The 25,066-nt window shown below is 37.6% G+C and overlaps 1 protein-coding gene across 2 annotated transcripts; it reads right to left on the bottom strand.

The window, feature by feature from the left end:
* Positions 1–3,305: 3,305 nt before the first annotated feature.
* Positions 3,306–22,138, bottom strand: SLC38A1 (solute carrier family 38 member 1). Of its 2 annotated transcripts, none has more exons than XM_053465626.1 (15): positions 21,968–22,138; positions 19,075–19,150; positions 18,818–18,933; positions 13,250–13,323; positions 11,561–11,653; positions 10,779–10,860; positions 9,459–9,541; positions 8,808–8,866; positions 8,363–8,473; positions 7,936–8,015; positions 7,140–7,240; positions 6,591–6,709; positions 5,365–5,506; positions 4,500–4,594; positions 3,306–3,813 (listed from the first exon to the last, which is right to left on the bottom strand). In XM_053465626.1, the coding sequence occupies exons 1-15, from the start codon at positions 22,084–22,086 to the stop codon at positions 3,727–3,729; spliced, it is 1,437 nt and encodes a 478-aa protein (XP_053321601.1). In that variant the 5' UTR covers positions 22,087–22,138; the 3' UTR covers positions 3,306–3,726. The 2 variants fall into 2 exon arrangements, with proteins under 2 accessions (XP_053321601.1, XP_053321602.1); XM_053465627.1 differs by having other exon boundaries at positions 21,972–22,107.
* Positions 22,139–25,066: the final 2,928 nt, after the last annotated feature.

The following is a 25,066-nucleotide window of genomic DNA, read 5'->3' as shown; positions in this document are numbered from 1 at the left end:
GAATAGTAATACAGTTTATAGTGCACTTCAGGTTATTGGTGTTAAAAATTAGATAAAATACAAAAAAGACATCTATGTATCTCAAGTATGTTAGTTCTTGAACCAGATTTATAAAATATATCAATACACATACCTGTCAACTCTGTATAACCCAGAGACTCAAATATTAACCCTTTAATAGCAAATTACAAATATCCGCTTGCGGTGATGCACTAATGAAGGCAATCAGATGGTTCTAAAAATGGTCCTTTTGAAAACCATGACATGACAAGAGTTACAATTATTCTAAATTACGTTACTTGTATTCAAGGAGGCATTTTAGCACATATTGGGATCCTAAGGTATCATTATTTCAGAAGACAATATGGAGTCAGGTCAGCCTTTTACATAAAATGTGAAAAGGTGAAAACCCTTACACATCCCTAGGATGAAAATAAAAAGATGCCTCTTTGCTTTATCACATACAGTATGTTTGTATGTTAAGTATTTAGGCCTGGATCTTAATGTCTCACCACCAAGGTTAGCATTTAAGCTTTAGCATAACTTTCTCTTTATATCTATATATGCACAAACTGTTGTATTATATACATTGTGAAACCTACAATTCATTTATAGGAGTACTTTAATATGAGAAATAGAAAAATCAGGTACTTACCTTAGGGAGATCTGACGATTCCCACAACTGATAGGCTGCTTGAAGACCCCCCACTATGTCTACCAAGACAGTGCTGGTGACAAGTATATCATGCAGCTCTTAAAATAAATACTATTACATGGGTTTGTTTAGTGTACTGGCCATTAAAATAAAGAATTTGGGAAAAGTGGCAGATATGCTTTAAATACTTAAATGCTGTGAGTCTCGGTATATACATATACACACAATTATGAAAAAAAGACAAGAGAACATATCTATCTGCATTGGTTTAATAAAAACAACAGTTTGTAACATTGTTTACAAGACTTAATGTTTAACAAAATAAATGCCAAGTTCGACTGTAACAAATTTGTACCAATGAAACACAAATTGGATTCAAGTAATTTCTACCTAAATCATAGGTAACACTAAATTGTAACATTCACAAAGTAACATTCAAGTCATGTTGTGTAAAGTGTACCACAAATACTCTTGTGTTGGTGATAGCAGTAGATGAGTACCTAAAAAGCGAGAGATCTCAGCAAAAATAAATAAATCTGGGGGTAATTTAAAAATGATTTTAAAACACATTGTGCACGTAAGGTAATGAATTGTATTATCTGTTTCACATGTAAATTGCTTATGTTGCAGGCTGAAGGATGTAGAAAATAAAATAGGGCTAACGGGAACAATGGCATCCCGTTGGAGAGCTAAAGAAGCCAAGCATGGAAAAAATAAAAATATCTCTGGAGATGCTCTATGTTTGTGTTTAAATTACCCTCAAATTTCAATCTACAATTTTACATTTGTGCTCATCACATAATTCAAGTGTTGTTTTTTTTGTCCCTTGACCTCAAAGGCCTTTGGAAAAGAACGTCTAGACCCGTTTAAAAACCTTAATTAGCATTCATTAAATTACATAGTATAACCCAACTTTAAACCACAAATATGTTACATGAATTTGTTGGTTTAGCATTTCTCCTGAATAACAATTCTTTTAATCGTTGCTACATATTAACACATTTATGGCTTGAAACCAAAAAAGAATCTATCATGGAAAAAAAGGCATATAAATATAGGTATGTCTATAATCCACCAATAGCAGATATAAATGTCAAGTTCACTTTGTATTCATCTGGATTAACTGCATGTAAGAACCTACTTTATAAGCGCTGAACTCAGATGCTGCCTGATTACGTCCATTAGCCAATTTAGCCCATATGTTCTTTTCAGACTTATGCCATAAATGATTCTCACAATTTTATATACACATTGAAATCAGAAAGTGTATGGAGCCAATGAAAGTTGTGCTTAAAGTTACATATGCAACATTTTCAAGATAGATTCCTTTGAAGGTGGTGATACATACAATGCCTGATGTCTTCTAGTAGGGACATAAGTTATAAAATGCATTTAAAGGTACTGGAAGCAATCCTGTGACATTTATAACAGACTACAGCTAACGTTGTGAGAATACTGAAGCCAGCAAGTTGCTATATAAACTGTTGTATAAATAATCAATTTAGTTCTGCGTTTATATTTCTCTTTATAAGCAGTATCACGATGATTGCCTATTGCTTGAAAACACACAATGGCTGCTTCCGTAACCTTAAGAGATGGCAGCATCTAAATCAATGGAGTCAGACGAAACATTTTAATTAGGTATTTAACACCGCATCATCACAAGAGACTTGCGCTACTATTTGTATTACTACTTACCATATAATTACTCTTGACAGCACATAACTCTGACTTAAAGATGAATGCTTTCATTGCTTCAACACAAATGGCAACTACAGCTAAAGCTCAAATAAAAAACGTTTCAGTGTATTCTAATGTGAAGACAAACAAAAAATTGCAAAAATATATCTAGCATACTATCTATTTACAGCATATATACATGTACTGATATGATGAACAGCCAAAGTATACACCTAGAACGAGCCCGGTTATGGTTAGTTTTTACATTGTTCTCTAGAATTGTCTAATCTCAGTGAATAAAGTAAATGTATGAATCTGTTCCATAGTTTAGGCACCCAAAGGAAAATGGTTTTATTACATTTTTAAAAAAAGTGCTTTTGCTTTTTTAATTTAAAGTTTGACTAATAATCTAAGTGTCCCCTTATGTCTGTTGTTTGAATTCTAGGGTCCACTCCAATGTACTAGCTTTTGCTTACTGTTGATCATAACAGTAAATCAGTCTCTTGTTTTACAACAATGCTGTTTACCACTATTGCATTTTCCTGCATTGTTATACATGGATAACTGAATGTTACAAGCTTGATATATTTACTCGGTTAACATTGAAAATAATGGGCACTTGCACCAAATACACTTTTAACAACCATACACAGAGACCCCTGCACCTTAGAAGCACATTCTGGACAATCACCATCCTTAACACAAATTATACATATATTAGATAATTACTAGGGCAATTTTAAAGGTGTAGCAGGCAACATTACATCTGCTGCGAACGTAATATTTACTAAAATCAATATGGTCACCATAAGAATACTATAGAGAAAGCCATCTGCTATAATAAAAGATATCTGATATTGTAAAATGTGGGTTTATGGGTAGTATATACTGTAGCTAACCCAGGTTTACTGTAATAATATTAAGAATGCATCATTCTTCATATGTTTTAGTGATGCTAAATTCATGTTTGTCAAATTTAGAATCATGGCAGATTATAGACAGTAAAAAGAAAAGAAAAAACAAACACAAAATGTATTAAACAATAACACACAACAGGAAGCACTGGAAAGTTTTCAAATTGTACTAAATAAAGTTATTGAGGGGTTATAATAAAAAGTGAACCTGGTGCAAAGTTCAAAAAGCTAATTTCAGTATTCATTTGGTTGCTATGGTGATAAGAAACCTTGCATCAAAATCACTTTTCATGCATACCCCTCATTGCTGTGAAAAAAATAGAATAAAACACCATACGGTAGAAAATATAAATATTACAAAAAAAAACACTTAATGGGTAATGGTTATAACGCTTCTTCAAAAGTTGTTATTCCCTTGAAGCAAGGTGGCAGCAGTGATATTAGACAACATGAATGTTAGCAGGAATATTTCTCCCGTCAGTTTTCTGAGTTGACCCAGTCATAGATGACAAGGGGAATGCTTATTATTGAAAACAACACCCCTAATGCCAAGAAGGCAAATGCCTGAAAACCAATAAAAGTTAAAAAAAAAATTACATTGCAGTTTTATAGGTTTTAGATGTGCATGTTATATTGTTTAATTTAACTTTATTATAGTTTGCTTGGGTCATGAAAATGTATACAATGAATTAATCAGTATAAACAAAAGTGTGTAAATGTAGATTCTGACCAATATATTTTCCCCCACACTACAGGCTTGTCATCCAGCATTATCACCTACTTGCCTTTTTTGAGGATGACTTAGTTTTACTATTGAATTGGGTAATCTATGTGTAAGTATGGACCCAAGCCTGCTCCTTCTGGAAGCCCTGTAGAAGCCTCATGGACTTTTGATTATGTTGGAAACAGGCTTTATAGCTGCTATGCTCCGAACCTGATGTCACATGTACTGTATGTTTAGGAAAAAAAGTCCATTTAACCTTAGTGCCAGTTACACAAGAGATATGTAGCAGGCAAACTGGGCTCAGAAGGCCAGCTACTTATCTCCTATGTAACCGCACACTCGCAGCTATACCTACATTCTATAATGTAGTGAAGCTACCCGTAGGCTGATTAACCATAGCAATATAACTATAGCTTAAGAGTGATGTAGTAATGCTATAGTTAACATTTTTCTCATTTTTGTTAGCTGAAGTTTTCAACGACTTCCCAGTTTCAGTTTGATGTATGTTAAATTCATTAGAACTCACCCACAACCTATCTTTAGATAATCCCTCTGTGCTTGTAAGTTTCAAATACAACGATGAGGGGAGTATGAAGATCAACATATTGGCAGATGTTACTCCTACAAAATATGCAGAGAAAATTGAGGCTTGTTACATCTAAGATATGTTTATCAAAACATGCACAAACAACTTTTTGCAATTGATCTCTACAGAGGAGAATAGAGAATAATATTTAGTGCACATAAAGTCACTAATAGTGATAGTCATAAGTCACTGATTTAGATGAATTCCCAATTGTTTATAAAAAATAGTATACCACATGAAAAAGGAAACGTGCAAGGGAACTATTGGACAACTAGAATATAAATTAGAATAACTAAATGCACATTAGTCCAACTAGGGACCGCTAGCCATTTGTGGCTTTCCACAGCTTCCTTATAAGCCTCAGAGAACATCAGATGTACGATATTGCACTATTAGTTTAATAGAGACTAGCCCATGAGGCCTGATACTCTAAGACCTTCTTCAAAATCAATCCCAACAGCATGATATAAAGAATGCCACTTTCAGGCTGCTTGCTTTGAGTTTATAAAGCATAGAAGGAAAAAACACGGGAATGAAACTTAATGACAATGACATAGAAAACATAATGAGACAGAGATACTCCATGAGAAAGAAACACGAGTTTATCTTAATAGTGCCTCCTCGGATGATGAGATGAGGAACCGAACTATAAGAAAAGGAAGACCCTAAATTGGTAACACAGGCAGGAAATGAGTGTGGGTGGGGGAGAAACACTCACAAAAAATAATCTCTCTTTGAAACAGAAAGTGTAAGACCCTACCAGAACTTTCCATCTCTAAACAATATAAATAAAAAAATACCTTACCCACTACAGCAAAAATATCCTTCATAGATGGTATAAAAATCACCAGCAGATCAATTATGGTTAACAGACATACTGTTACTAAGAGATACTGCCAAAAATTATACTTTGTTTTCTGAGCCATTTCAAACAGAGATGAGCGAACCTGAGGAAGTAAGAAAGAGAATGCAAATTCTACATGAAAATCTGAATTTCATATTCATATGAGAGTAGAAGAACAAGGAGGCAAAGAGACAGCTGGGGACATATCATTAAGAACAAGGCACAAATTATCCTTAAAGGGACACCCCAGCCATTTCATGCACATTAATGCATATGATAGCTGATTGGTTCCTTTAAACATTTGTGTTGTCCCCCTTGGATTGTCCCCATCCATATGCATCTGCCCTTCATTAAGGAGATCTTATGGAAAGTAAAAATTAAGGGACAAGCAGCAGATGCACTTCATTAATCTGGCACCAGCGAAGGTTTTTGTTTCTCCTTGATAGATATTAATAAATATGGGCCATGGTAATTGGAATAAAAGCAGTAGAAGGAAAGTGCATGAGAGAGAAAAATTAGACTGATGGTAATGCTAACAGTGACATAAGCCTAAAAACATAGAAACAAGAACCATTTGGTCCCATCTAGTCTGCCCATATTCCCCAGTGTAGAGACTCAGAATGTAATTAGTCCTTGGTCTTGTCTTAGATAGCTTTATGCCTTTATGCCTATCACATTCATGTTTTCCTCGCTGTATTATCCTCTACCACTTCTGATGGGAGACTGTTCCATTTATATACCATTCTCTAAGTATAGTAAAAACATAAGATCTAAACATCTGACCCTCCTGTGTTAGACCATGGCCTCTTGTTTTAACACTTCTCCTCTGAAATAAACTTTCCAGTACAGGAGTACTTTGTTACACCAGTATTTAGATGTTTCACATTTTCCTTATCTCTTTTCCCTCCAAACTATATATATACCTGGAAGTCATTTACCACTTTAGAAGCTCTTTTAAACACTCTTCAATATGTCAATATATTTCTGGGGATGGGGTCTCCAAAACTGTACACAATATTCTAGGTGAGGTCTGACCAGTGATCTATAAAGTGTCACCTCTGTCTTACTGCTAACAATGCCTCTAATTGTAAGGACTTTCTAGCAGATACAGAAGATGTAAAACGTTGTCCTTTCAGAATTTCTCCAATAGCACTCACACAATTGTATATCAGTAGGCTTTCACTTACGGTAAAAAATAACACTGGCACCGTGAGTATGACTGCAATTATCACGGCTAGACGCACAGTCAGAATAAGAACATCTTTTTTGTCTTCGTATGTATGAAGCAGCTCGGCTTGCACATTGCCTGAGGGGGGAAATGACACATAACATGTCCATTCCTACTTCAAAGTCAATGTTCATATTCTATGTTAGAAAGTTCATATTCTATGTTAGAAAGTTTAAATTAATATGAACATCAAACAACTAGTGTTAATTAACAAAAATGAGGAAACCAGGATCCTAAATGTCAGTAGTGTAGGAGAAAATTCTCACCACCAGATTTGTGGATTTAGGTTTAGACATAATCGTCATTTTCACAATGTAGACTACTGAAACCATAAAGAATACTTGAGCGTTTTAGGGTTTGCATTGGGGAGACAAGAGCGCCCAAATGTATCCACAGACAGTTGTATATATATAAAATAGTATTTAAATCAGTTGATCTATCTATGCTGCCAGGTATAAATACAATTAATTCAACAGAAACACACAGTTCTTAAGTTATTTATACTTACTAAGAAATGTCAGATATCCAAAAACTGCAGTAGTAAGATACATAACAAACATAGCAAAGAAAGATATATGTGAAACCAGTTGCATTTTTTTCTTTGAGCGGCTAAAAAATAAACAAAAGATACAGAGAGAAACCAAAATTATTATTATGACTAATCCTCAAATATTTTAGGGTAACACCTATTTTTAAAAAAAACACATCAAAACACATTTCCCAATAATTGGATTTCATTGGAGGGAAATAACTCTAAACGTTAAAGAAAACAACAGTGGGTTTTGACAAACAGAGACATATAACACTTCTGATCACTTTTGTATTTATCTACCACCATACATGCACAATATGGCTACTGGCTGTGGTGTCTGTTAGATTCATTCTTTGCTAGATATAACATGCACATTGTGTTACAAAACCATACATACAAAGTGACAAAGGTTCAACAAAAGCTCACTAACAACACACAAAATACTTGTTCTTCTGGAACACCTCTAAAAACGATTTATAATTGCTATAGTCTACTTAATGCACATTATTTTCAGTGTGAGTTGATTATTGTGTTATTATGACACTTCAGAGATATATTCAATGGGTATGACAAAACTAGAATCGACAGACTAGTGCAAACTGATACAATGGGTAAAGAGGCTCGCAAGCTTACATTGCAGAAACCCAAATTAAACGTTTTTTTGTAGCAGCATCTCCAAGATATAATGCCATTACAAACTAATATCGAATGCACAAATATTCAATGACTCGACACAATGACGCTAATGAAATTAAGGCAGAAGTATTCTTACTCTCTAAGTTCGCTGTATATAGGAAGGACTGATGGGTGACACACAAACGCAAATGCTATCGTTGGCAATGCATAAACAGTCTGTGAAAAAAAGAAACACATTCGAATATGATATCTGAAACACCGCGATCACACAGTTCTTTGTGATCGTAAATGAGAAACAGATTTTAAAAACAAATAGTGAGTTCTGCTTTTACAACTCGAGGGATGAGGAGAGAGAGAGAAAACAAAAATGTTGGCACAATGTAAGAACAGAGAGACACAAGGTCTTCTGGTGCCTTGAAGCACTGTGAAAATAATGGGATGGAATATTAATGTAATTAGTTTCAATTCTGTCATTTTAGCATGGCAGATGCTTGTTAAAAATATTTGATATATTATTAATTCAGCAATTAACTCAACCTGATTTTTTAAATGTAATAACTTACCTTAGAATTGAATGTAAAATATTTTGGTTGACATAGTTCTTCAGATTCAACAGGTGATGTTCCATTTGCGGGAAGGAAGGGGCATTTTATTAGAAATTTATTGTAGATCACCTGTTTGAAAAAAAAGCATTTTAACTGGATAGCTCCACTTTTGGGTCAATTCTCTAAAGTTTGAGCAAATGCAAAATGTCCAAACCACATATTGCAACAGATTATTCATTATTCATTTTGTGAATAAATTATTATTTTTAAAGAAGTTTGCCTATTTTTTTTTAATTGTAGAGTCAAATTAAACTCCAGCTCACATCTCTTCCATTGCAACAGGCAACATTTCAAGATTGCAAGCTGTGTCAAATAACATCAGTCTTTTAGTGACTGTGTGTGTTAGTGAGTACCTTAAACACATGTAACATGATGGCATAAAATGTTAACAACTAGAACTTACCACCACAAGGAAAAAAAACATACACGTCAGCGAGAATCCACTGGTGTATCCAAGATATCCTGTATAAAATTAGATAAATGCAAATTGTTAGTTAAAGATTTAAAAATACATACTTTTTGATACACACTACACTCTTTTGAATTTAAAATGTAACATATTCAGAGGCATACTGTCACAAACACACTACTCCATTGCGTCTCCTCCTTGTTGCCTCCTTGTTCCTCTCCTTGGAAGCCAGCAGGAGAGGAATGCAATCCAGCATTGCCATGGGAACGCGTCTTTTACGGTGACATCAGAGTGGCGCCAAATTCAAAGGTATTTAAACCCTGACCTCCCTATACCCAGTGGCGCCAAATTCAAAAGGTATTTAAACCCCGACCTCCCTATACCCTTTACTCAGGTATCAGCTGGAAAAACAGGTTTATTGAGTTGTCTGTCTTTTGATAACTTTTTTTCTGGACAGCCCATGCTAAATTTGCTAAAAGTGATCTCATAATGAGTCAAAAGTTGCATGAATATAAACAGTAAGAAAAGCATTAATTTCATAGTGCAGTCGTATGTAAAAATTGCTATCCCCTAGTGGCTTTTTGTAGGATGATATTTATCCAGTTTGGAAAAAATAGATTACACACACATTAATTACAGTCATACCTAGATTCTTCAGAAGACACAATGGAAGAATTATGAAGACTGTCACAAGGATTACAAGAATACGGCCATCTAGATACCATGCCCTGTAAAATACATTTTCAGGGGAAAAAAAGAGAGAAAATGAGCAATACTCACTATCATATAGATGTGTCTTAATCACCATTAAGCAGGCATTTAAACCACATGACATTTCATGCATGCAGAAGCACTTTCAAACCAATAAGGCCATGTAAAACGTTTACATTCATATACTAGGTCAGGTCTAGATCAGTCAGCCACAAAGTTCCCTACAAATATCACAGAACAAAAATTATAAAACACAAATTTACTTAATTGAGTAAATGTCTCAAAAAAATCTGTTTCAGAGGTCATGGAAAGTCTACATGTCATGATATTTTGTGACAGGAAATCCCCTCGGCAGGTGCATTTGCAGACAAGAAACATCTATATATAAGACATGAAGTCTGTCGCCTATGACTTTCATATGCTGGCAGGGATGCCATAAGAATTCAGGGGTGTGCTGGAGACCCCCCCCATGCCTGTGTCAGTTCCCCTCCTCTGGTCCAGGGTACATTTTTCCTTTGAATTGGTCCAGTAGTTACTGGGTCAGGCCACAGGTTGCGTGGTAGTGTGTATGGACATCTGTATAAAGATCCTATTCTTTTTCCTTTGCGTGTTGCACAAGCACCATCCCACCTCCTCTACACCACGTTTATTGTTCAGGTCCACCATCGCCTCTATACTGTAATGGTTTACTCAGTGATAAGACACTTCTAGGCTTTGTGACGGACATTTGGACAAATAGATGTCCATATACAGACGTTCTGCCTGTCGCTGGTACTAATTTAGTAAAACACCTTGGATAAGGGGGGGCTATAAAATCTGTAAATTAAGTAAATAAACAAGTACACAACTGAGAGCCTTGTCTGTATGTTCAGGGTAGTCTTATGCCTATCGCATGCACATTAAAATCCCGCCACTGTATTAACCTCTTCTACGTATCCACCAACCTTGGAGAGCAACTAAATATCAGATATCATGACTTCTTCTTTTAACATTTATCGCTAATGATCTGTTTACCTTCTTTACGAGTAGGGTTCTGGCATTCAGTAACAACGAGCTTTATTCCTTATTATATGTTTAGTACTTAAATTGTGCTTAAATTGTCCTGTTTAGCAGAGATAACAATAACCATTTATATCTATTATTGGGTGGGATATATCTTGAGAGGGGGTTAAAATTATTTTCATGCTATTTCAGACACACACGAATAGATTGGCTACCAAAGTATACGTCAATGAAATTTGGTAGAAAACTTACTCAAATGAATCTTCTTTTCCAACCAGGAATGTGACAACAATAGGCAATTCATTTTTTACAATGAAGAGATAACTGAGCATTGCTGAAAGAAAGAGAATGTTAAAATGGCTCTAGTCTTACGGAAATAACAAACAACCCCCCCCCCCCAAAAAAAACATTTTATTTAAAGAGTTTAATTCAACTCTATTTCCATGTTATATGCACATTAAAGCCCAGTGTCCAGTAAGGACAGCCTAGAGAGGAGTTAGAAATTTTATTTCCCAACTCCAATAACTAACGCAAGCCTGCATTGATTTGCATGCAGTTTTATGCATTTTATTCCATGGAAAATGAAGTCCCAAAAGAGGTCTGCTAACCTGTTCTTGATTGGAAGGACTTGTTTAAAGCCTTGTTAAAGCCCTCTCTGAATCACCGAATACCAGTGCATGCACAAGATGCTTGATTGAAAAATTCTGTATATTGCAAAATTCTTATATAGCAACATTTTTAACATAGTAGTGCTACTCTTTTTGAATTAGATGACACCCAAAATGTTACTCCTAAAGGTGTTTTTCACCTTTAGGGGATGATCTGATTTTTTGTTCTCTTTTTGCTACTATAAAGAGTGTCCCAGACAATCAGACTACCTCTACTTTCTTCTCCTCCTCATTAAATGCCTTTCATTTTGTCTGGACACACACTCATAACTCAATTAATTCATTAGCATCTATGTATAAACGTGTATTGAGATATAATAATAGTATATAAAGTGGAAAAGAACATTTAAAAAAATATATACTTGCCTCCAGTGTTTTGAAGAGTTGTGGATCCAAACACTAGCAACTGACCTGGTGTACCAAACACTTCTTTGCCCAACTTTTCATATACCATACAACCTGTTTTAATGAAAGGTGGAAGGACAACCTTTATATACCTCTACATGCATTTAAAAAAAAACCCTAAACACATTTATCCCTTTGCATAATGTATGAAGAACAAAATCAAACATACATACTGGCATAATGGAGGCCTCCCTACATTATGGTGCTCAGGCTCAATGCCAGCAAAGCCCTGCCAATCCCCTACCCAGTCCAGGGCGTGCATACTGTTGGGCCAGAGAACAGAGGTCCCTTAGTCCTAGAACACTGATTTTGAACGCCAGGATATGCTGTCATTTCCCGAAGCTCAGACCTAGCCAGTGCGTGAGGACTGCGAGGCAGCTAAAGAGCTCACACCGCACCGGTGGGTGGTCAACAAGGGTGGGAAGGTGGACAACAAGGGTGAGGAAGGGGGTTAGGTGATTATGTGTTTAAGTGAGTGTATGTAAGTGTGTGAGTGTGTTGCTATCTGTGTACATTAGTATGTATGTAGGTTAGTATGCTACTGTGTGTGTAAGTATGTTACTGTGTGTGTAGAAGGAGCTTGGGGCCCCCACCATAAGTCTCGCAGGGCCCCCCCAGCACTTTTATGTTATGCCACTGAGTTATGGAATGATGTAAACCACAGTGGGGGCTCTGGGAAGAGATGTTGAATGGAATGTGCAATCAAACCTTCATTTATTTAGAGAGGCTAAATGAGTATATGGGGTTAACAAAACTGAATATGAAAAGGGTATTTTACTTCCTATACTAATGCCATCATTAATAAATGATCAATATACGAACCACAGGTTTGTTTAATGGCAACATAGGTTTTAAACTAGTACAAACATACGCTGTGTAGTAAATGAGCAAATAAGTGAAACTTTATTAAAAAAAAAGTATATTTGTATTTGCCACCCATCACAGTCACATTTTAACCATAATGTATTTTACCATAAGCTTATACAAAATATCATATGAACTGGGTCATGACTGAGAATTCAACATACAACTGCTTAAAGCTTTATGTATGGTTAAGGAAGCAAGAAGTAATCTACTTATGGGATAAAGTCTACAATAAGTTCTGTACACATGAGTAAACATTTCCCTAATCTGCCATCCTAGGGTAACATCAGAAGCCTCTTTATAATAAGAAATAGCCTTAGCTGGCAGCATTGCTGAGATGTCTACCACCCAGTGATAAGCTGTAAAGTGAACCGTATGATCATATGCGATTTTGATTATTGTGGTTTTCAGTTTGAGCTATGAGAAAAGACATTATATGTGAACCTCATAGAATAAAAAAATAACATTGGGAGTCTGATAAAACTGATAAATAAGCAATCAAATGCAGGACACAAGGTTAAAGAAGTCCATATGAATATGAAGATCATAGGCATGGCAGTGTATTTATTAACTGCTCTAAGCCTAACCTAGGGCATTGCCCCTACTACTGACACTCAAGATCTCCTTAGTCTGCCTTGGCCCAAATATTCCAGTGCATGGGTGTTACAATAACAGACAACTTGGTCCATAATTTCAGTATATAAAAATTCAGATCAAAATACTAAAAGGAGCAATTATTCATGCACATTATACAATTGTATATTCCAATATAAATATGTAGCACACCTGTCTCTTGAGCACATTTTAGCAGAAGGTTTATGGAGTAGACCGATAACAGCGTCACTGAAATTAAAAGCAGCCTGCAACAAAAACAATCATAATTTAAATGAATTCAAATACAAAATGTATTTATGTATTTGTATACACAATTGTTATATTTAACATTTATTCAACAGAGAGAACATCATAATAGAAGGCAATCCAGGTTGTATTAAGACTAATGCTAATGTACAGACTCACAGATTAACAATTGGACTCTTGAACCCCCCCCATTATATTTTCCTTACATGGCCCCAAAAAACTCTGGACAATTATTTAGAAAAACAACCAATATAAGCAAACCATGTGTGGCAGACATAGGCTCTTTGGATAAACATTACATAGATTTATGTATATTTATATACTGTATATGCTGAGAATTAGACTCTCTTCTACTGCCTTCACTATTCTCCTCCCCTAAAACATGTTTGTGAATACCAGTACCTACTCAGGCCCCCACAATAGCTGTTGATTACACCTCCCATGTTTGAATAAAACACTAATTCATAACAGCTGTGTATGCATGCATAATAAATAACACGTATAACCATGTGTACCTATCTGTATATAAAGAAACCTGCATTCAAAGAAACAAGTTAAAACAAGTAAACACCTGTATGTTTCATACAGTCATTACTGCCTAGTTCTCATGTGTGCAGTAAAATAAAGTAATCATAATAAGGGTATTAAAAAAAAGGAACATTTCTATTTCTTTTCGCAATTGATTTTTCATTTTAATCAAGGTGACACAGGTTTACTTTAGAGATTAATATGTCCTGTTTTATATAAGTAGTGGGGATCTTTATATGTGATAAATTATTATATTTACATACATATGCAGTGTTGCTTATTTTAGAGTCCACACATGTTTTTCTTTCAACTTGGGCTGGCCTGCCATCGGAAGTGAGAGTGCAGTGGGGTCAAGTAAGGTTGCCTCACTACTAGCAAATTAACAATGTGTGTTTTTTTTTTTTTTTTTTTTTACACAGAAAGGCTTACTACTTACAAAATACCGTACTTTAATATACATTGTGTGGGTGAGGCTGTGTGAGAAGTTACACTGACCCTATGTAAATAAGTTTCCAATGTGCTTTTTGGGAATTCTAGATAGAAACATGCAGATAAGGACAAGGCATGCCATTTCTTTTAGTTCTTATCCAAGTTCCTATAGCTTCCCTTGTTTGCATAGACTTGATATCTTATACATAGCTATGGGCATAGCATATGGTTGAAAATGCATGCCCCTGCATTTTCCATCTATATATAACTGTTTGTTCTTGTTAGAACTAAGAAGTGTAGGATAGAAACACTTTGTAAGGATTTCCTTAATTGAGTCACATTCCAAACAGACTTACAATTTTTAAAGCAACATGTAGATTTCAGACATGATATCTAAACTTCCAATTAAGGAAACCAACTGTTAAAAGTAACAGTCTAGGAATGTGTGTAGTGACAGAAGAACACAAAAGGTCTTCACAATGAACAGACTAAGTTAGATATACAGATTATATATATATATATATGTATCATTGCCTCCTAGGGCAATAAGGCACAAGAACAGCAATATTCCTGTTAAACTGTGATTTTATTTACAAATGGATACAGAAACAAATTTAATTCCTTTTTGGCCTATATTTTGCCGGCATTATTTATATATCGTCTATTTTTCTATTAAAAAAAATATGGTGAAAAATGTAAAAAGCACTCCACCCCATTTTTATGTAAAAAAAATAAAATTTTACTCACCTACAAATGTTAATAAAAAAATGCTTAATAGATTCTGATATAAGTAATGAGCTTAGAAAGACTCAATGCTTTTATGTTTTTGTAAGCTATAGGGCAGTAAGTACAAGCATATTGCTACTTGAAAACCATTTTTTTCAGATCTGATCATACTATGCCCATGTCCTATTTCAGACATCTTTGAAGCTGGTCAGTTTAATTTACTCCCCATCAAACAGTATACTTTTGAAAACTAGACACCCCACGGTATTTCAAATGCTGGTATTCTAACTTCTTCCATTCCAGAATTTTGGGAAAGATACAGAGCCAATTTTAGGACTTGTGTTATTGAACTGGATGGTTCCCCTTATGATGTCATTCGACATCACTTTTTAATAAATAATTTTGCATTTAAATTTTATTTTATTGATCACAAAATTATTAGTGAGCTGGGCTCCAATGACCTGTATACGTGGCTGTTGTACCTGAACAGGCCCTCTGGGAACTCTTTCATTTTGAATGGGTGCTGCCATCTTGTGAGAGGCAGCATATCTCCTTCTCGTGGTGTTTCTAAAAGCTCCTAGGAGCTAACGTACAGGACCACTGCCTTTTTTGTGTGTGTTGTTGAATGCCTCCATATCAAGGCAGATCAGCAACACTGGCTGAGTATCAAGGGGTTAATGTGTTTTACATAACTGTCTCTGCAGTTTTATTTGTAAGACTTGAGACCAATGCAGTACCAAGATTATCTTTATTCCGTATATCCTTATATACTATATATCTTATTTATTGGTTTCTTCCTCCATTTTTCTTCTCTTTCTCTTTCTGTCCTTGAATAACCTACAATGATTATAGTTGTATTTTCTTTCTAAAATGTAAATAATAAATCAAAAAGTACATATTGTTACTGTTATTCATCAAAACTATGATCCCCTGTTGCCTAAGCATTTGGAGTTTTAGGACACATCAGGAGGTGTGGCTTCAGAAGGATTCAGAGTATGAGCCTTACTACAGCCAGTCTATACTGGTGGTAATCCACTGCTTAATATTTAGACACTCACAGTGTCAGGGTTCCACCCTACCAGCCTAGACTATGTGATAATTATTCATTGTCATGTCTACCTGCAGCTACTAGGGGCCACCCTTCCCTCTAATTACTTGGGACAGCTGAGCCACGTTACCTGGTTAAGCCCTGCCCTTTTATACCTACTCTGCCCTTCTGAGCCTTTGCATTGTTTGGCTTCGGTTCCTCTTAGTCTGCTTGCAGCGAAAGCTCTGTGTACTTCATTCTGATCTCCTGTGTATGACCATGGCTACGTTCACAATCCAGATTTGTGTACCAGACCCTGGCGTGTCCCAGACTTGCCTTCCTGTCCAGCTGTTTCCAAACCGTGTGCCTGAGGGCTTCTAAGCCGTGCGCACTGTCCTCGCTACAGTTCCCCTGTCCTCGCTACAGTTCCCCTTTATTCTTCGATTCCAGTCCTACTTTTCTGTCTCTTGTGTGCCTACCTACCAGTCATGATGCATCAAGGGGTACAGACAGAGGCCCTGGTATCCCCTGGAACTGGGCTCCTACATGACCTGCTGGCCCAGGTCCTGACACACAGTAATTTCTACAAGCCTTGGTATAGCAAATATTTCTTTTTTTATACAACCAAGTAACTCATCAAATGCCAAACTGATTATTTTTCTTCCTTCCAACTATTGCCTTTTAAACATAAGTAGTCATATTTACGATATCACAAACATTTTCCATGTTAAATAAATAAAAAGGAAGTGACACGCAATATGAAATTGTTGATTGTGGATGACTCATTGGTAATTTAATGGAGAGAAGCATTCATGTTTCCTGCTAGCAAAGAACAAGGTGTGTTGATAAACCTTGTGTAAACAGATAATTCTAAATGTTTTGTAACATCAGGAACCCCTTCAGTCCCAGGGGTTTTGGTACCGGAGCAATTTTGCCATTTTTGCCGTATGTCGGTTCAGCGATTATTGTCCTTTCCTGCCAATAGTGTACCCATGCAAACTATATATTGTTTTTTCAAGGAGAGATAGAGCTTTCTTTTGATACCATAGTTAGATGATTAGCTGAAAAGTTAGGATTAGAAATTTAGTAAAAACTAGCAAAAAAACCCTACTTTTTTTAATATATTGTCCCTCTGAATCCTGACAAAATGAGGTAAAGTAATGGAAAATCCCCTCCAGGTTTATCAATTTGGGTGTCCTGATTTTAGAAATACCCAATTTATATAGATTTTCCATACCTTCCCAGCACTTATAAGGAATATACTATCAGGTGTACATTATTTGTATAATTTTTATGCTTATGGCTTAACGGGTTCGGGAGCGGTGAACGGGGGCAGGGGGGGTTATACTTTTTAGATGTTGTGTTAGGGCAATGGGATGTAAGGTTTTTTTCTTTTTCTATTATTATTACCTTTTTTGTATTTTTTCAATTTAATTTTTTTTAAATGCACTGTTAGTGCAGAATGGTTAGAGGTCCTCTTAGGGACCTCTTGAACATGTTATTAATGCCAGTGACGTCACAATGACATCATTTAGCTCACTTTACTGTTTTTTAAATTATTATTTAGTGTATTATTTTAGTGATTTTTTTTTAAATCACTAACAATTTTTTTCTTTGTTTCGTTTTCGTTTTTCAGCATGGGAGAAGAGTGAGAAACATGGTTTCTCACTCTCCTCCCTGCGATCCCCCTGCACCGATCACTCTGTGATTATGCAAGTCCCCACAGACTTGCATAGAGATCACAGTGTCTGTGGCTCATCGGAGCAATCGGATATCCTGTTTGTTTGAGCAGAGGAAGTCATGCAAAGTATTACATGGCTGGCAATAATGGCAGCATCTAGGCAGGCAGATAAAGCACATTTATTGGAGCAAACTAAAATATCGTTTTGTCAATGCTAACCTACATATATGCATACAGTACTGTTTTATGCTCAAGGAAAAAACAGGGTGAGATATTAAAAATCTTTGCCGAAATTCTATATCTAACAAAGAGCAACAAAGTATCAAAAGGTAACACACTCTCTCTTAATGGCTCCCTACCTTATCTTCTGTCTTCCAATTGTCCCTGTGTGTTTAGTCTTGACTCACTTCTACAAAAGGTCAGAGCTTCTGTCCACACCAGTTCCCCCAATTAGAGGAGAGGCTGTCTCAGTGACATAGCGTAAGAAGCCAGACTATTGCAGGCAGATTTGCAGAGAAAGAGAGGTGCAGAAACGCATATATTTCTGCAAGTCTGTCTGCAACATTGGTGCTTCTTAGTGTACGTCTGCAAAAGAGCTGAGTGCCTGGAAGCTTCGTCCATTTGCCAAAGTGCACTGGTTGTCAAGACTGAACACACAAGCAGAAGACAGACGGCGGAAGACAGGAGACAGAACAAGAACATAGAAGGGAAGAAGCAAAGCCGTGTGAAAGTAAACAGGGGCATAGACTGCACCCCTAACAAAAGTGCGATCTATAATCGGGACAATACAGTATATATATATATATATATATATATATATTCAGGACAGGTTACGGTACTCCTAAATGCCTAGTTTATAGCCACGAGTGGCGCTAAGAAAATGGGTTAAGAGGCTCCATCTATAAACTAAGGAACATGATTCTTACAAGGAAGACATAAATTATATAACTTTATGAGTTTCTAAATCATCTCCACACTATCTGAGGGGCCCCTTAGATATAAATATATATTTTTATGTTTTCCCTTTTTGAAATATGGTTTCAAAATATAATGCAGGGTTTTGCTGTGATTGGTAAACGGCAACAGATAATAGTGTACTTACACAAAGAGAACAATTCCTGTGTTAGCCAAAGCAAAAGCAAGGCCAAGAATTCCACTACCCATAATAGCATTGCTCAGGTTGAAAACAGACATTCCCACTGACGTTGTCCCTGGAGTCTGTTGATAAAAAAATCAAATCAACACAACTCAATGAATGATAACCAACAATTTAAATACAGCGAACTAAATATGATCTAAAGTTTCTTAAACAATGAAAACAAACATAAACGAGATATTTAAAATAATTATTGTACTTACATAATCATCACATTTCTTTTTTTCCAGGTGACTATTTGTAAGACTTCTTCTACTTTCACGGTCAGCAATAAACTTGCTGTAGAGGAAACAAAAACAATGGTACGTTAAATATGGTAATTGTACTCTAGCAATTATATACACTTTAATACGTATGATATTGTGGTCCCTTCAAAATTCGTGTGGCGCCATTTGCAAATGCATGGAGGGATTCTGCAGAAGCTTCCATATGCATTTACCCCTTTCAACACCTTTCTCCCTTGCTATTTGGCATGCGGACATTTTTATCTGAAAACGTCCCCTGTCATGTGATATACTTCTTGCTAATCATTGTGGGGCAGTGTACATGCACAAAAAGCACTTTCGCTGATTTGTATGGGAGCTCTTTCCTGCCACCGATTGGCTGGCTCCAAATGTTGGACCACAGCAAAAGCACAGAGCTGCAGCTTCTCCTAAAGGTAAGTATATGATTTAGGAATTATTTTGAAGAATGAGTATTTAAGTAATATTACCCTGGCCATCATATGCATTAATTCTGACTGGTCTCTTTCAACTATCTTGCAAACACATGGATAGATTTTGAAGAATCCCCCCATAAGCATTTGTGTCTTTTCCTGCCTACAGCTTGTAGGCTTGCAGGAGATGTGTTGGACCAAACCCAACTCCTGCTTCCTGCACCCACATGGTTTACTCACTTCCAGTCACCAATGCTGGCTCAGTGAGAGTTCCGAGGGGGTCTAATGAGTCCCCTCTCACGTGCATACACAGAAAGTGATCCCAATGATTTCATTTGGATTTATTTACTACCTCTGATTGGCTGCTTCAATTTTAATGTAAATACGTTTTGAATTACCGTATTTGCTAGATTCTAAGACGAGTTTTTTTCTGAAAAATAACCATTGTCTTATATTCGAGGTCATCTTCTAATCAGACCTCAAATGGAGGTCTGACTACAGGACTAAGATGATCCAGATCCCCCGCAGCGCTGCAGGGGACCTGGATCCTCCTCTCCGGCAGCTGGTGGGCCTCTGCAACCTCCACTTCTGCATCACATGACCTTCCGGTGCTCATTCATAGAGGCCACGGCGGAAGTGCCGGCAGCAGCAGCTCAGGTTGTCTCTGCGCATCCCACAGACCTCCACCGGCAGCCTGCACTACACACCAAGGAATCTGGAGCACGGGGAGAAGTCTAAAGAAGCACTAGTAAGTCGGGGGAGGGTAAGAGTGGCATATGGGGGGCTTTAGAGGGCTTTCTGGAGGCAGAGTAGCATATAGGGGTTAAAAAGAATAGCAGGGAGGCAGAGCAGCATATAGGGGATTAACATGAATATCAGGGAGGCAGAGTGGCAAATAGGGGGTCAAGAGGCATATCTGGGAGGCAGAGTGGCATATAGGGGGGTATAAGGCATTTCTGGGGGGCAGAGTGGCATATAAGGGGTATAAGGCATATCTGGGGGCAGAGTGGCAAATAGGGGGTCAAGAGGTATATCTGGGAGGCAGAGTGCCATATCAGGGAGGCAGAGTGCCATATAGGGGGGTATAAGGCATTTCTAGGGCAGAGTGGCATATAAGGGGGTATAAGGCATATTTGGGGGGCAGATGTGCATAACTGGGGGCAGGTTGGCAAGTAAAAGGAGATAAAAACAAAAAATGCATTTTTCTCAATCATAGTTTTTATTAAATATGGAAAAAATAGTTTACATGTGAATTAATATTTACTAGTAAAACTTTTTTTCTTATAGGGTAGTCTTTTATTCAGGCTTTTTCTTTTTTATCCTAAATTAATATTCAAAGTTTGGAGGGTCGTCTTATAATCAAGCAAATACGGTAAGTAAAATTTTGATAAATTGATACCACAGAAACTGAAAAAGCTTCTCGAAGGTGTTGTTTTTACGAGAATAAATCCTCAGAGAAAAGAACAATATGAGAAATCCGCTAAGATATCTAAACCTCCCACAGAGTGAAAATGTTTTGAAAAGCTGAACACCACCTTAATCTTCTGTATTCAATAACATGTTAGCATCTCTTGAGGTCACATAAGAGGTCACATAATACAACTCATTTGTATTATCTAGATTGCTGTAGTCAGGGCCGGCCCGACAATGGAGCAGAGTGGGGCAACTGCTCCAGGCGGCACTTTTTTTTTATAAAGCGGGAGAGTTAGGGTAGATAATAGGGAGGGAGGGAGAGGAAGGTTAGATAATGGGGGGGCGGCATTTTAAACTTCGCCCCAGGCGGCAATTTGTCTTGGGCCGGCCCTGGCTGTAGTGCCCCCACGGTGGAAAATAATGTTTATAGAACTTTTGGCTTTCCAGAGCATCTTGAAACTAACCTTTAATCATACGAACATTTTTTTTAATGTAGTGGTTGAAGTCTGATATATTAACTTTTTAATGTATTTGCGTATCCCATTTATACTAAAATGGTTAAATACACCATAATTGTCAATGCAAAAGGTATAACGAAGTTGATGTAGGTGTTGATACAGATAGCGTTAAGCAGGAAATCAAATATTTCCCAAGCTACTAGAGCACAACACAATATACTAATTTGTACCATTCCCCTTTGTTATGAAACTTGTACCACTCTGTGATGTATGCTCTTGAGTTATACTATTACTATAAAATCCATTTCGAAAAAAAAGACACAAGATATTAACCTGCAGCTTCACTGCCTGTCTGAAACCCACTAAGATACTTTGACACATGCACATCATAGAGAAAATATTAGTTCTTCTAAAATAATCATCACATCACAATGCTAGAGATACAATGCTCACATTGCATTGTCAATAATGGGTTTAAGAACAGCCAGTTGTCGTTAAGGGGTCAATTATAGGCATACCTATGAAAAGTGGAAATGTGATAAATGAATTAGACTTGATGGTAATACCAACCTACTTATTCGTGTGCCGTCAGCCTCTATCAGCTCATTGGAGTCATTGCTGATATTGTCATCCTCAGGAGTGTTCATATTCTGCAATTCTGTTAGCTCCAAACTAGCTTTAAAAGGCATTCTAGCACACACAAGTAAAAGTCCTTGGTTCCTCCACAAATTTTCAGTAGCAAACCTTGAAACAGAACAATAAATCAGCAACTAGACTGTACAACAATGATGATACACACACATGATACATACCGTATTGGCTCGGATATAGGCCGCCCCCGTATATAGGCCGCACCCTAAAAGTTTGGTGCTTTTTTAAAGAAAAAGTTTTTTTCTTTAAAAAAGCACCAAAAAAACATGCTGCCACTCTGCCCCCCCCCCCGAGATATGCTACCACTGTCCTCCCTCCCCGAGATATGCTACCACTGTCCTCCCTCCCCGAGATCCGCTGCCACTGCCCTCCCTCCCCGAGATCCGCTGCCACTGTCCTCCCTCCCCGAGATACGCTGCCACTGTCCTCCTCTGCCCCCCCCCAACTTACCGGAGCAGACTCCCGGGTGTCTTGCGGGGTCGGCGGGGGACATCTACGCAGTAGCGTACCTAGCGGGGGGCGGGGGGGGCGGTCCGCACCGGGTGCCGCTCATCAGGGGGTGCCAACTTGCCGGCACCCGGCACCCCTCCAGAGACGGACAGTAATGTCCGCCGCTGGAGGAGCAGGCTCGCAAGAGAGCGGTATCGGAGGTCTTTAACAGACCTCCGGCTCCCTTGAGTGATTTTAAGCCGGTTCCCTTGAACCGGCTTAAAATCACTCAAGGGAGCCGGAGGTCTGTTAAAGACCTCCGATTCTGCTCCCTTGCGATCCGCGCGGCAACTGCTGCTGTGCAGAGGGCACTGTGGGCGCGGCTTCAGTGCCGCCGGGATCTGACAACAAACCCCGGCGGCACTGAAGCCACGCCCACAGTGCCCTCTGACCCGGAAAAAGACAGAAGAAGAGGAGCGAAGAGGAAGACTGCTGTAAAAAGAAAAGACTGCTGTAAGAAGAAAAGAAGTAGAAAAGAAGGTAGGAAATCATTCATTAAGACTGAGTGACAGTGAGAGTGGATTGGTATGTGTGGAATGTGTGGATTGGTATGTGTGGAATGTGTGGATTGGTATGTGTGGAATGTGTGGATTGGTGTATGTGTGGATTAGTATGTGTGGAATCTGTGGATTGGTATGTGTGGAATCTGTGGATTGGTATGTGTGGAATCTGTGGTATGGTATGTGTGGAATCTGTGGATTGGTATATGTGTGTGGATTGGTAAATGTGTGGATTGGTATATGTGTGGATTGGTATATGTGTGAATTGGTATATGTGTGGATTGGTATGTGTGGAATCTGTGGATTGGTATGTGTGGAATCTGTGGATTGGTATGTGTGGTATGTGTGGAATCTGTGGATTGGTATGTGTGGAATCTGTGGATTGGTATATGTGTGGATTGGTATATGTTTGGATTAGTATGTGTGGAATCTGTGGATTGGTATGTGTGGAATCTGTGGATTGGTATGTGTGGTATGTGTGGAATCTGTGGATTGGTATATGTGTGGATTGGTTTATGTGTGGATTAGTATGTGTGGAATCTGTGGATTGGTATGTGTGGTATGTGTGGAATCTGTGGATTGGTATGTGTGGAATCTGTGGATTGGTAAGTGTTGATTGGTAAGTGTGTGAGAGTGATGGGTGTTATGCTGTACCATTTCCAATGTCTTTTTCATTATAATTATGCTCTAAAGTACATCATAACTCCCATCACTCTATACTGTTCCGTACAGTGGCAGAGCTGGGAGACAGAGGCCTTGCACTCCCACCGCAGGGTGCTGGTCAGGTTCTATGTGGGCAATGTGGACGCTGGCTTTGAGGTGTGCAATCTGTGATCTATGCCTGTAATTTAGGGTGTTTTATCTATAACTTTAATGCTGAGTTTTTATGTGAATTCCAATTGATCAATACCTGAAAAGCTGGGTTTGTGTGTTAATGTGTTGGTCTATATCTGCTATGCTATGTTTCTATACATTATTTATGTTTACCAGCAAATACAGGATTTGTATGTCTTATTCAGTTGATCAATACCTGGGGTGCTGTTTCCATGTGTTGTTTATTTGATCTATACCTTCAGTGCTGAGTGATTTCCAGTTGATCTATACCTGCAATGCTGGGTTTGTGTGTTCTGTTAATTTATACCTGCAATGCTATGTTTCCATACATTATTTATGTATACCTGTAAATACAGGATATTTATGTCTTATTCAGTTGCACGTGCTGTTTCCATGTGTTGTTTATTTGATCTATACCTGAACTACAGGGAGTAATTAAAAGAGAGTTGTGGTTTAGTGACGTAGGGGACAAATGGACTTTGGGGATGATTACGGAGAGAGGACCTCCCAATGTCACGGTGCAGTCAGAAGAAGGGAAGGCTGTACTGACTCTCACAGTCTTCCCCTGATCTGCAGTTGAGGGCAGTACACCATAATCCCTATCACTATACATCGATCTAGACATTTACAATAATGCAGCATAACCCCTACCACTATATACTAAGCCAGACACTGAAGTGGTAGGCCTACACCACATCAATGGCTTTGTATATAGTGATATGGGTTATGCTGCATTATTGTAACTGTCAGGCTCAATGTATAGTGATATGGATTACGCTGCCCCACCGTCAATGTGTGCTCAGTATAAAGTGATAGGTGTTATCCTGTATCACCGGCAATGTGGGCCTCAGTATATATTAACAGTTATGTTGTACCACCGTCAGCGCGTGCCTCAGTATATAATGGAAACAGTTATGTTGTACTACTGTCAGCGCGTGTCTCAGTATATAATGATAGCAGTTGTGCTGCACAACTGTCAATGTCTGCCTCAGTGTATAATGATAGTTATGTTGTACTACTATAAGTGTCTAGCTCAGTATATAAAGATAGCGGTTATGCTGTACCACCATCAATATCTGGCTCAGTTATAGTGATAGGTGTTATGCTGTTCCACTGTAGTATCTGGCTCAGTGTATAGTGATAGGAGTTATGCTGTTTCACTGTAATGTTTGCCTCAATATATAATGAAATTACT

Source organism: Spea bombifrons, chromosome 4 (genome assembly GCF_027358695.1).
Source record: "Spea bombifrons isolate aSpeBom1 chromosome 4, aSpeBom1.2.pri, whole genome shotgun sequence".
Taxonomy (NCBI): domain Eukaryota; kingdom Metazoa; phylum Chordata; class Amphibia; order Anura; family Pelobatidae; genus Spea; species Spea bombifrons.
This window is presented reverse-complemented; position numbering and strand designations above follow the sequence as displayed.

Excerpts from the sequence above, each read along its gene's own strand:
- SLC38A1 (XM_053465626.1), bottom strand. The coding sequence starts at position 22,086 with ATGCCTTTTAAAGCTAGTTTGGAGCTAACAGAATTGCAGAATATGAAC. Across the intron at positions 8,474-8,807 it reads TGTTTTTTTTCCTTGTGGTG|GTGATCTACAATAAATTTCT; the intron begins GTAAGTTCTAGT and ends TTTTTCAAACAG. Across the intron at positions 4,595-5,364 it reads GGATATTTTTGCTGTAGTGG|GAGTAACATCTGCCAATATG; the intron begins GTAAGGTATTTT and ends CATATTTTGTAG.